Source organism: Trachemys scripta, chromosome 13 (genome assembly GCF_013100865.1).
Source record: "Trachemys scripta elegans isolate TJP31775 chromosome 13, CAS_Tse_1.0, whole genome shotgun sequence".
Lineage (NCBI taxonomy): Eukaryota > Metazoa > Chordata > Testudines > Emydidae > Trachemys > Trachemys scripta.
In genome coordinates this window covers 43,602,236-43,614,159 of record NC_048310.1, presented here as the reverse complement: position 1 = coordinate 43,614,159, position 11,924 = coordinate 43,602,236, and the positions used below count along the sequence as shown (strand labels likewise).

General features: G+C 51.6%; 2 protein-coding genes across 3 annotated transcripts in view; one reads left to right on the top strand and one right to left on the bottom strand.

Moving 5' to 3' along the window:
* The first annotated feature begins 60 nt into the window (after positions 1 to 60).
* On the top strand, positions 61 to 8,291 carry TMEM208 (transmembrane protein 208). Of its 2 annotated transcripts, XM_034788157.1 has the most exons (6): positions 61 to 1,141; positions 2,125 to 2,184; positions 2,416 to 2,518; positions 2,617 to 2,753; positions 6,441 to 6,525; positions 7,826 to 8,291. In XM_034788157.1, exons 4-6 carry the CDS (start codon positions 2,635 to 2,637, stop codon positions 7,961 to 7,963), a joined length of 342 nt encoding a protein of 113 aa, XP_034644048.1. In that variant the 5' UTR covers positions 61 to 1,141; positions 2,125 to 2,184; positions 2,416 to 2,518; positions 2,617 to 2,634; the 3' UTR covers positions 7,964 to 8,291. The 2 variants fall into 2 exon arrangements, with proteins under 2 accessions (XP_034644048.1, XP_034644047.1); XM_034788156.1 differs by lacking the exon at positions 2,416 to 2,518 and having other exon boundaries at positions 63 to 1,141.
* Positions 8,292 to 8,604: 313 nt separating this feature from the next.
* KIAA0895L (KIAA0895 like) overlaps positions 8,605 to 11,924 on the bottom strand; it is a 47,959-nt gene continuing 44,639 nt past the window's right edge. The window contains exon 6 of the mRNA XM_034788503.1: positions 8,605 to 9,777. Coding sequence (XP_034644394.1) covers positions 9,613 to 9,777 — 165 coding nt within the window. The 3' untranslated portion in view covers positions 8,605 to 9,612. The remainder of the gene's footprint in view (positions 9,778 to 11,924) is intronic.

Here is an 11,924-nt window from a genome sequence, read left to right as displayed (position 1 = left end):
CTCCCCCACGAGGGCTGCACAGCGGGGTGCGGGAGTGGGGGGGGGGGTGATTGTAAAACCACAGAAAATGGTGAGGGGATCTTGGGGGTGGATGTAGAATGTGATGCTCATTTATTTAATTGACATGACTTCGATTGACTGTCTCTTTAGAGCTGTGTATGGATCCCTCAAGGGTAGGGTTATAATAGACAACATGCAGATAGAGACCTTCAGGAAAGAAAGGGGAGTGACAGAGATGTCGCCTTGCCCTGTCCAGCCTGTAGACATCAATGACTGACCAACTCTCTTGAAACAGTTCTCCAAACCAGGGCTCCGACTGAACAACAGAGGTAGAAACTGGGGATGATATGCTCCCCCACATAAGCTGGCCTCCAGAGAAACTGACAACAGTTAGAAGCATATGGCAATGCTTGGACTTTGCAAGTCAATTTAGGATAAACAAAAAATGTTCATCTACAAAATGCCCAAAGACCAGCCGACTAAACTATGCTTTATAAATGCTGGGGTAGAACCCACACGGAGCTCTACCTAGATGGGCCTCGGAAGTGCAGACTGCTGACAAACACAGGAGCAGAAGAAGCCTGTAGGGCTTAAGTGCCATTAACAAAAGCCACAGGCTAAATATCACCAGAAAACTACTATGAAAATGACCTGACAGCATAATCCAACCCGTCCTGGAATATGGAAGCAAAGCCAGGGGCCTGACCTTAACGGCCATCTACAACAGCTGGGGCAAGAAACCTACAGTCCCGCAAGCAAATTATACATGTGTACAAGAATTCACCCAACGATGGCTGGACAGAACGGAGATTTTTTTTTCTCTTTAGATCATATGAAAAGAGCACTCAGTTTCTGATGTCTCCACACTCAAAGCCGCTAAATGACTACTCTATAGAATTACTCCAGGCTTCAACAGCGCTGCCTTTGGGATCAGTGACAGTGGGTTGTGGAGGGGGTGTAGGCAGGAGGCGCTTTGGAGAAGGGATTGAGATGTGAGCAGAGGGGGGCAAGGATGTATGTGTTAAAGGCTGCGCTCTTTTTCTAGCCAAAGGGGAAGGTGGGAACCAAAGGCAAAAAGCAGATTTTTGAAGAGAACAAGGAGACTCTGAAATTCTACCTGCGGATCATCCTTGGTGCTAATGTGAGTGTCTCTCCCCATCAGTCTTCCAGGGCTATGAATTCCAGTCTATGGCTATTGGCTGCAAAGGCAAATCTAAGCATATTGGGCAGGAAACTGCTTCCTCCCCAGATGCCTATTTTGTCCCATCCTTTTGTGGGGCCTTAGGGGTCAAAGGGTTGGAGGAATTGAAGAAGGGATTCCTTCTCTGGCTGGCAGCTCCATTTCAGTCAGGGCGAACATGAAAAGGGCCGTATGGCCTCACGTAACTTCTGCACTTAGGGGCTGTAGGGGGAGCAGTGATACACCTTGCTGAGTCCCCAGAGACCTGGGGAAAGAGCTGACACCTCTGTCTCTCAGTGGAGGTGGAATGGTTTTAACTTCCAGGAATGGGTTAGCAGGGAGGGAGCTGACCCAAACCTGGCCTGTAGTGAGGGATTGCAGGTTGGGAAGTGCACCTTCTCCCACCCAGCGCTCTGAAAGCTCGGGGGTGGGGAAGACTTCCTTTGGGTTTTTATTTTGTGGGGAGGAGGAGAAATGTACAGCCCCACATGACAGAAACAATCCCCCAAACTCCATATATGTATTGGCCTATTGCGTACTGTAAAGGCAGGTGTGGCTAGGAGGTATGAAGGAGCTAAGAACTAGCACTAGGAAAGCAAGGAGCTCTCCTTCGCCTTAAAGCTTTCACCCCTAGTCAGACTAACATTTCTGCTCTGCTGGAGCCAGCTCATAGGCTTGTGGCTTGCCTGGCTCTGAAAACTGTCTGGATCCAGCTTCAGCTTTCTGACGCCAGGGAGCTCTCTGGAGCGTTCCTTTTCCAGCGTTGTAGGGCAATAGATCTTGGAGAAGCAGGTAAGGTGCAAGCGGGGGTGACCGTCTGAGACTCAGGCCATTTTTCATGATAGCATCTTGGGAGAAGGCCCAAAGCTGTCCCGTCCCTGAGGTGTTCCTTCCCCTCACACTCGCTCATTCTGGCTGCTTGGCTTTATTTCCCTTGTCTTCAGGCCATTTATGCAGTTGTGAACCTGGTGATCTTCTACACAACAGCCTCCTTCTGGACCTGGGTAAGTCCCTGATCTCTGACCCTTCCCTGTTCAGGGTGGAGAAAGCGAGGGGGTAACACCTGCTGGGGTATTTGTTCCAGTCTCTCGCCCTTCCTTCTGCTTCTCCCTGGGGCTGTGAGGAATCTTTACTGGCTGTTCAAACAGCGCCCCTCAGATCTCCTGTTGGGGTTAGTGTGGAGTTTGGCATTCGCTCACACTGTCTTGGGCCTGCTGCCCCCTCATTGTTTCCAGGTTGCTCTGATAGGCAGTGCATAAGCCATGTTTCCCTGGACACACAGACCCCGTGAGGGGCTTTTACCCAGCTGAGACGAGAACATCTTCACTGATCAGAAATGTCAGTACAAGTAATTGCTGTGGGGCTCTGCTCCGCTCCAGCTGCTTTACCCTATGGGCTGGTCGCTTTCATGGCTGATCTTTCTTTGCTTGTTGCAGGTTGCGTTTGTGTTTAGCATGGTGATCTACGGTGCCAGTTACCGCTCCATGAGCTCCATGGCAAAGGCATCTTTCACGGACGATGGCAACCTTGCTGACGGGGGAATTGACCTGAATATGGAGCAGGGGATGGCAGAGTGAGTGTCCACACCCACACGAGTCCAGGTGAGCAGGACCTGCTGCCTGAGCGCGTACACAGACCCATTTACCCCTGAGAGCGTGGGAAGAAGCATAGCGGAGCCTCAGTTCAGAGACCATCCCACAGAGTTCACTTGCTCTCCCCAGTGGGAAACTTTCTAATCATTCTTGTCATTTCCCAAGAATCCGTCGAACTGTCCTCGTTGCTTGAACGCCTAGCTCCGCCTCCAGGAAGTGAGTAACGGGGCACCCCAGGAAGTGTGCTAGGCTGAGATAGTGACTTGCTTAGGGCCTTCACTGGGCTGGATGGGTGACCGTACCCAGCTGCTCCGCCAACTCCTCCTTTGCCCTTTGGCTTCTCTCCTGGGGTGTTACATTCTCTAGCAGAGGACAGCTCTTCCCCTGCCCTTTGACTGAGGGGGATGTTTAGGGCTCTCCAAAGTTCTTTTCCTTGGCTTGGCTGCCTGAAGCACCTACACAAGAGTTGTTTCCTTAGAACAAAGTAAGACCTATTAAAAAGAGAGACAGTGGAATTAAAAGAAAAGCAAGCTTGCTTAACAGACCTTGAATTATATGTCTGAGCTAAGCTAACTCAGGCACCCTCAGCTTGCTTACAGGAAAGACCAGACGATTGTGTGTAGTCAAGAGCAAGTCCTTGCTCTCTGGCCTCTCCTCGGAGATCCAGCCCACGCTTTCCAGAGAGAGTCAGTCCCCTCCACCCATTTGTCAAATCTTTGTTAAAGGTCCTCACCATCCGAGGTGAAGCATTCTGGTTGTGTGTCTGTCCCGTTCCCCATCCTGCATCTGTCTGCTCTGTTTCGATTGTCAGCTCTCTGGGGCAGGGACTGAGTGTGTCTGTGTGTGTTCAGTGCCCAGCCCTGTTCTCGGGCCCGGGGCGCACCCAGGAGGAAGAGAGCCAGGCAGTAGGAGGCGCTGGTGGGGCAGGCAGTCTGCTCCAGGGGTGAGCTGGGTAAGTATCCGAGTGAGGGGAGTACACACAAAGTCTCGCTCCTAGGGATGGAAATATCGTTTAAAAAGTTAACCAGTTAAACGATTAAAATTATATCGTTGAACCGGTTAACCAAGGTGGCTCTAGCGGGGCCGGGGGCTGAGTGTTAATGGTTACGGTTGGTTAACGGTAAGCCTAATGTTAACCGTTTAACCTTTTACATCCCTGACTCCTTCCTACGGTGCCCTGTACGGTACGGTGATGTCACCATAGTGGTCTGTCGCGGCGTGTCAGCTGGTGCCAGGACAATCGGGGGGGTTAACGTGCAGGCTTGGGCAGATGGCGCCGCGTTGCTGTATGTTCAGGAGGCCCCCTTCTGACAGACAGGCAAGAAATGGCACCTTTTTAAACCTGGAACTAAAATTCTGTGGAAAACGTTGAGGGGAAAAACTGAATTCCACTGGGAGGCCCAGGGTGGCATCCCCTCCCTGAAGGCATGTCTGCAGCATTGAATGTTAAGGCTCTGCTGATGGGTGGGAACCAGGGGCTTAGAACTGCAGAACCATCCCAACCTGACTGCACTGTGGCCATCCCAACTCTGCGACTCCTCCTGTTGCCCTCTGTGTCTGTTGCACATGTTGGCAAAGTTGACATTGCAGCTAAACCAAAGACTTTCTCAAACTTTCTGGGCAAGGGAGGACTCAGGCAAGGAGAGGTGGGGGAAGAGGAGGAAGTTGGCTACCACCAGAAAAAGAAACTGCTCGTGTGTTGGTGCAAGGGTCGCTTGCACTATAGCTTCTGGCGCAACTGGCCTGAGTATCGCCACCTCACCCACTTGGTTTCTCCCTTGTCTCCTTACTACGTAGTGTCTCTCTTACTCTCATTGACCACTTACCTCTGGAAAGCTTGCTGGGGCCTTTGTGTGACGCACACGGTACAGGGCAGAGCGGTAGTGAAACAACGGAACCACCTGATCTTTTCTGAAATCCTCCTAGTACGATGGGAAACTGTTTGGCTGGATAATGATAGTGCTCCAGATGTGACACGTGGCCTGGTGCTTCACAATACAAGCTGTGTGATTGGCAGGGATGGGACTTTTATTGGCTTGTTCTAAAAAGTGAAGGTAAAGGATTGTCTATGTCCCTTGAATCCACAGCTCATGTAAGTTCTATCTCTCCTGTTACAATTGTCCTGAGTTACTTTTGCCTGGCAGTAGAGAGAGTTTTTACTTGCCTGATATACTACAATTCACTGCCTAGAATAATTTTTGTCCAAGATGAATAATAGTGCATGCAAAAACCCACTATTAATGCAGCATAGATGTGCTAAGAGACACCGAAGTCACCAAATGCAAAGTTATGGTTTACTGCTCCACTCTGCCCCCTTGTGTTTGTGCATTGGAATAGTCTCCAGTGATGTGATCTCTGGGTTTTCCCGTATTTTACTGCGCACTTTTTTCCAGCAGAGTCAGAATAGGTGTGCAGTGTGTTAGGACTAATGTGCTGTACTCTCAGCTGTTCAGTTCATGTCAGTTTGCCATTTGAAACACTCCAAGAAGCATTGTTACACTTCCCTTTCACCTGACAGTCCTGTCACGTTTTACTTTGCCACAGGAACAAATGCTGACTTGAAACTGCTTTCTGTACAGTACTGATTGGAATGTATTTCCCGCGTCCCGTCTAACCCCAAAGAGGATTTTGTACGTTCCTCGAGGATGTGGTATAGGCAGTTGTTACTTGGGAGATCTAGGTTCAGTCCCCGTGGACTGTGGTGAGGAGAAATTCATTCCAGTTTGCGAGGTGCTCACGTGCTGTGTGGTCAGGTCCAGATCACTACCCAGAGAAGCTGTTTCCAAATGCTGGGTAGCTTGGTGCGGCACATACAGTGAGATATGCTCATTTCCGCTGGTGCAGTGTCTGTATGCCAGCCTACTGATTTCTTACTCTAGTACGTGTTGTTTCACATGAGTGCCGGGGGTCATGTTTCTCTTCTGTGCACATTACAACGGTCTGGGTGTGTCTGAGCTGTGTAGAAGACAAACGTATCATGCTGTTGTGAGAGCTGCGATTCAGCCCATCCCTGCCAATGGCTCTCGCCGTTTGTGTGTTACCTCAATGGTTTTGTGTGTGGGAAATCAAAGGGGTGGTGGGGGGGGGGAACCTGGCCTGGGGTCAGATGAGTAATGGGCAGTTGACCCTCCGGCTGTTTGTGCCCCTTGGGGTATGTTTATCCATGGGATGCTGTGTCGTGTTAGCTCAGCAGCTGTGTGTATGCGGAGGGGCTAGCTGCTGTGGCATGGGACTGCACCGTGAAGTTTAACACCTCTCCTAGTGCTGCCAGTCAGGGTCCTGTGAGCGAGCAGGCTTCATGCAGAACACAGGCCAAAATTCATACATAGCTGCCTGTAATGGCGTTGATCATTTTTTCTCCCATTCAGACAGGCCTGCCCTGCCCCTCCGCTGGGGAGCCTAAAGCCCTATTTGAGTCTTCAGAAGACACTATTTCTCCGAGGCCCTAACTCACATGGCAGAATGGGGAATTGAACACATGGTTTCCCAAAGCCATGGGACTGTTCCTGCCCAAAGGAGAACTGGGAAGGGCTAGAGGGGAGCCCAGTAGCTTTGTAGTGGCAGCAGAATTGTAGTGTTGACGACAGGGTTTGGACTGCAGATGTTCAGTACAGAAAACGGGCCCTGGCTCAGTGCAATTAACCTGTTGCTTTTCCCGTCCCTCTCAGGCACCTCAAGGATGTGATCCTACTGACAGCCATTGTCCAAGTGCTCAGCTGCGTCTCCCTCTATGTCTGGTACTTCTGGCTCTTGGTAAGTCTTTGGGGCCCTTCTCCCTACCCCCAGATTCAAACCTTGCCTTGCTCTCCCTTCCAGCTCTGCTCCAGTTCATAGACTCCACGGCCAGAAGAACCGAGGCTGCCCACCTGTATAGCACAGGCCAGAGACCTGCCCCAGCAGAATTCCCAGAGCAGATTTTAGAAAACCCGCCAGTCTTGGTTTAAAAATGGCCAGGGATGGAGAAGCCACCACGGCCCTTGGTAAATTGTCCCAGTGGTTAATTACTCTCGCTGTTTACACCTTATTTCCATTTCATTTCTCACCCTCCCTTCCCAGCCGAGAGCTGGTTTTTGGTAAACCATGCAGCCCTCCCCCAGTCTTCTCCAGAAGAGAGAGTGCCGTTATGCACGGGAACGCTGAGGCCTGCCGGGGTTTGGGTGCCACCTCTCTGAAAGCCCTTGGACAGTGAGAGGCCCAGCGGGCAATGAGAGATGGGGGAGGGGCATTTGGGGCAGAGTCCAGGATGTCTTAGGATGCGCATTGATACTTTACATGTGCATGGTGAGGGGTGAGCTGTGAGTACTTACCTGCCTTGCCTTGACCATGTCTGTGCAGGGGCAACCCTGACTGAACTGGGGAGCTGCTGAGTCCTCAGCACCCCTGAAAATCAATTTTTATTTTTATTTTTTTCCCCTTCTAACTTATCAGACGTTAACACCTGGCACAGGTAGACGTACATCAAAACACAACTTCCTGCTTAGACTGATTAAAAACCGCAACCTGATTATTACCTAGCTTTGTCACCAGTGGGTCTGTGTGGCAGAAGCCACCCGTTATAAATGGCTGGCTGACTAAAACATAACTCAGAATATTTTCCTTTGTCGGCGGAGCGGCCTCGTGTCTGACCCCTGTACTGGGCGTCTTGTCAGGAGGAATAGACTGAATTGAATAAGCATTGAAATGGAGTAGCCCATATTCTCCTATTCCGAGAAGCAGTCCTCCTGGAATGGGGCCGAGCCCGTTGGTGGGAAGTGGGGCCTGGTCTGTGGAGATCTTAGGAACTGAAGCCAAGATTTTCATGACTAGGCTCCATTCGTGAGGCCTCAAGTCTATATTTCGGCCCCTAAAGAAGCGGGTGGTTCTCAAAAGTGTGGAGCCCCTGCAGCTCCCATTGACTGCGGCACGTATCTAGGGGCACCTTTCACCCGCACTGACGTCGTTAAAGACTAGACCCAGGTCTGGATGTAGAATCAGCTTCTCCAGAGCTCTGCGGTCCCTGGTAGCCGAGCGGCGTCCTACAGTAACTGAGTCTGCTGCCTGTTGTGCTTTGTAGGCGCCAGGACGGGCTCTCTATCTCCTGTGGGTGAACATCCTGGGGCCCTGGCTCACGGCCGACTCTTCAGCTGCCACCCAGGAGCCAAATGAGAAGAAGCAACGCCGCCAGGAGCGCCGCCAGATGAAGCGTTTCTAGCTACACACGTGGGGGTGGATTCGATCTAATTCACCATCTCCACCTGGTTACTTCATCAGGGATGCGATTTAAACCAATCAGAAACCATCACAGTGTCTGTCACCCTCTCATCAATCCATTCCACTCTAAAGGCTGCCAGAGACTTCCCTTGACTGCTTCTGATGGTCACGTCAGGGGCTGCTCCACCACTTGGGGCCTTACTTGACAAGGGGGAGGGAGGTTACGATGGGATATGTGTAAATAGCTTTTTCAAGCAATGGTGTAATGAGTTTGGGGATTGGGAATTGCCTTGTTGGAGGAAATATATTAAAGAGGAGAATCTAAGCGATGGGACTGGTGGCCGATGTTTGCTTCAGGGTCAAACTTTGCAACAACAAAATTACCAGCAGGCGGAGACGAGAGCTGGAAAATGTCATGCCGCCAAGGGAAAGTTTGACAAAGTTCTAAGCAATGGAGAAAGGATGTTCAGAGTGGAGCTGGCTACTCTCACTGAACTATCCCTGACAGGCTGGGACCGTTCACAAGAGTCCCCCAGCACTGCCAGAAGCTGGTGCTCAGATTTCAAGTTCTTGGGTGACACCTTCCCCCATTTCTTCGCTAGTCCCCTAGTGAGGCCTCCAGCGTCACTGACACTTCCCATGTAAACACGAGTGGGAAAAAATCTTTATTGTGGGAATTAAAATCCTTCTTACAGCTGAGGAATGGTTAAGGGCAAAGGCATTTTTACAGGCAATGTCTAGACCAAGAGTGGGAAGCAAATAAGCAGTTGATTGAGTTCTGGTGCAGACTGTGCTGACCAGAGCGCCTGCTGATGAGGAAATATCGCGCTGTCAATAGCTTTTCATGGCATGCAGCCCAAATTGGATTTCTTTAATAATATCCAGTTCCCTCTCACCAACTAGAGAAGTCACTCCGAGCTGTCTGGCTTCCCCTCTCCCCAGGTACTGCAGTGATGAGCACAGTATAAGAACCAATCTAGACTAGAACAGACCTGGTGCGCCTTCATCCTCTCGTCCAGCTCTGCTCCTCCAACACCTCACGCCCTTCCACCCTCCCTGACCAAGCCACCGCTCCCTCCGAGGGTTTTAATCTATGATCTGCAGACTTCACAGTCCTCTCAGTGATTCCTAGAGCAACATTTCTCTTCTCCATCTTGGATTTGGGCTGTTTAACTATCTTCCATCATCCTTGCTTCCCCCAGTGTAGCGCCCTCCCCCTACAACAGCATTTAAAAAACACAACCCCCAAAGCACCTCTGGTGCTAGTTCCCTCCCGTGGCATTGCATGCATCTTAGCCATCGTCCCCTCCCCCCACCCTCACCGCTGCATTCCATCCTGCTAAGCCATGTCCTGCTGCAGGAATCCACCCAACCGGCTCTCCCTTTGCAGGACCCGATGCTGAATGGATGGGAGGAAGCTCTGAAATGGCAGCCTGCCTCCTCCAGGTGAGGACTGACCTGCTGACCAGTCACAAAATGAATAATAAATACGCAGACCCCTGGGCACCCTAAATGCTTTGGACGGCTGCAGTCAGACACGCACACAAGACAACTCCCTTTTGTGCCGAAGGCTTCCCGTCCACAAGGCCGTGTGGCCTGGGAAATGGGACTCTGCCACGGGGCAGGCAGGGCAGGACCCCGCAGACCTGGTCAGTCCGGCAGCAACTGCTCAAGCTCCTCCTCATTGAGTCTGTTGGTGGCGATGATATGGTCAAGCTGCTGCCTGTACCGTTCCATGTCCTGCATGAAATGGGGGATTCGCGCCTTCTCCAGAACCCCGAATTTCTTCAGCTGATTCACATCTTCGTAGGAGACCTGGTGGAAAGAAAACCGATGTTTCAGGCCCTCAGGCCAGCCATCTAAGGGGATCTCTGCACACACGCAGCCCCGCATGCTTTCCTCCCGTCGCTCTGGCTGGAGCATCTGGGGGAGGGCTGCTAATGTAACTGCACCAGCCCGAGCCTTACTGAGAGGGCACCACATGGTAGCAAGAATGGCTGGAATGTTCCCAGGAATTCCAGGCACCTGAGCTACATGGTCGCTCTGGCCAGGAGGGATGGGGGGCTGTGACGCACCAGCTCCAGACTCTAGGGTCGGGGTGACGCGGAGGGGTCACAGAGAGGCTTCCAACAGATATTCTGATTTCTTGCTGCAGTGCATGAGACCCAACGAGCTGTGCAGATAGTGGAGCCTGGCAGGTCAGGTTCCCATCTGGAGCAGAAATTGCTGATATGGAGGCAGGTGACACAGAGCACAGGCACCTTCTCTCAGGCCCAACAAACAGCGGCTCATTTGGACTGACAGGAACTCAGCGTGCACCTGGTGGGGCTGCAGCGAGGGCCAGGTACAGGGTGGGCCGGCACCGCCTTGCTCAGCCATAGAACAAACAGAAATAAGCACACCCTTATCACCGTGACAGGGACCAGAGCACCTACCCTAGGCCTACATCAGCAAATGTATCGACGTGAGCCCCGCAGTTAGAAATGGGTCAGGCCAGAGCTTCAGAAATACACATTAGCCTCTGACTGCCCAGGCCAAGCTAAACCAAAGAAGGACCCACAGAGTCTCTCGGGTGTGGTGACATTCTTGGGAGACTCCCCAGGTAGGCTGGTTAATTTGCTGGTTTTTGTCACCTCACACTGCTGGTACCTCATCTTTGTGATCAGGAAAAACGCAGGCCCAGGGTAGCAAGTGACACCTGTGTCTAAAAGCTCTTCTGTGCAGTAGAGATACGGGAGCGCGACATGACCGATTCCACTGGGTGAGAACCAATGCTGACACGGCCATTAGCACGGGGTGAGCCTGTCTGAGTCTGCTCAAATCTCAGCACCATACGGAGGGGGATGGCATAGGCGCCGACTTCCCCTCTTTTCCGTGGGTCCCCACCCCACCCTGCCCCCAACCCCACTCTGCCCCTTCCATGAGGCCCCGCCTCTTCCTCACCCCCATTCCAACCCCTTCCCCAAAGTCCCCGCCCCAACTGAGCTGACCAGAGATCCTGAGTCTGAAAGTCCTCCCCGGCCAATAGATGAAGCATCTGTGACTAGGGTCACTGAGGGGAGGGTTGGGGAAAAGGGAACCCGTTGTGTACACTGGCAAGGTCCAGCCAACAGTCCAGGGATGAGAGGAAACTTGCATGTATGAGAGTCAGCACGTCCTGTGGATGCCGAGTGGGACAGCAGGCAGCCTTCAACCACCTCGGCAGGACTCTGCGGAGAAGTCTGGCACGCTGAGCCACGTACGTGCAAGCTGCCACGTGACCGAGACATCTCAGGGAACTCCTCACTGTCACACGAGCATACGCTTTGCAGGCTTTGTATGAGACCGATACTGCCTGAAACCTGGCCTGAGGTACAGAGGGGCTCGGTGTGATCTGCTCAAGAGACACTCCTGGGAATTCAACTCTCTGGACAGGGAGAAGAGAGTTACTTACTGTGACACTGAGACCCATTGGCGCCAGCAAAGGGGTCACTGCCTGGCTCAGACCTGACAAACTCACTGTGCCTAATACACTGCGTCCAAGGTATTTATCCATGAAGGGCAGCTTGTGAGGTCTCTGCTGAAAGCTTGTAACGGATCGATGCTCAGTCATTACAAGCTGTGTGCACGGGTTATATTTAAGGGATAATGTAACTAGAGGTTTCAGAGTAGCAGCCGTGTTAGTCTGTATCCGCAAAAAGAACAGGAGTACTTGTGGCACCTTAGAGACTAACAGATTTATGCTCTAATAAATCTGTTAGTCTCTAAGGTGCCACAAGTACTCCTGTTCTTTTTGCGGATACAGACTAACACGGCTGCTACTCTGAAACGTCTAGTTACATTATCCCTTAAATATAACCCGTGCACACAGCTTGTAATGATTGAGCATCGATCCGTTACAAGCTTTCAGCAGAGACCTCACAAGCTGCCCTTCATGGATACATACCTTGGACGCAGTGTATTAGGCACAGTGAGTTTGTCAG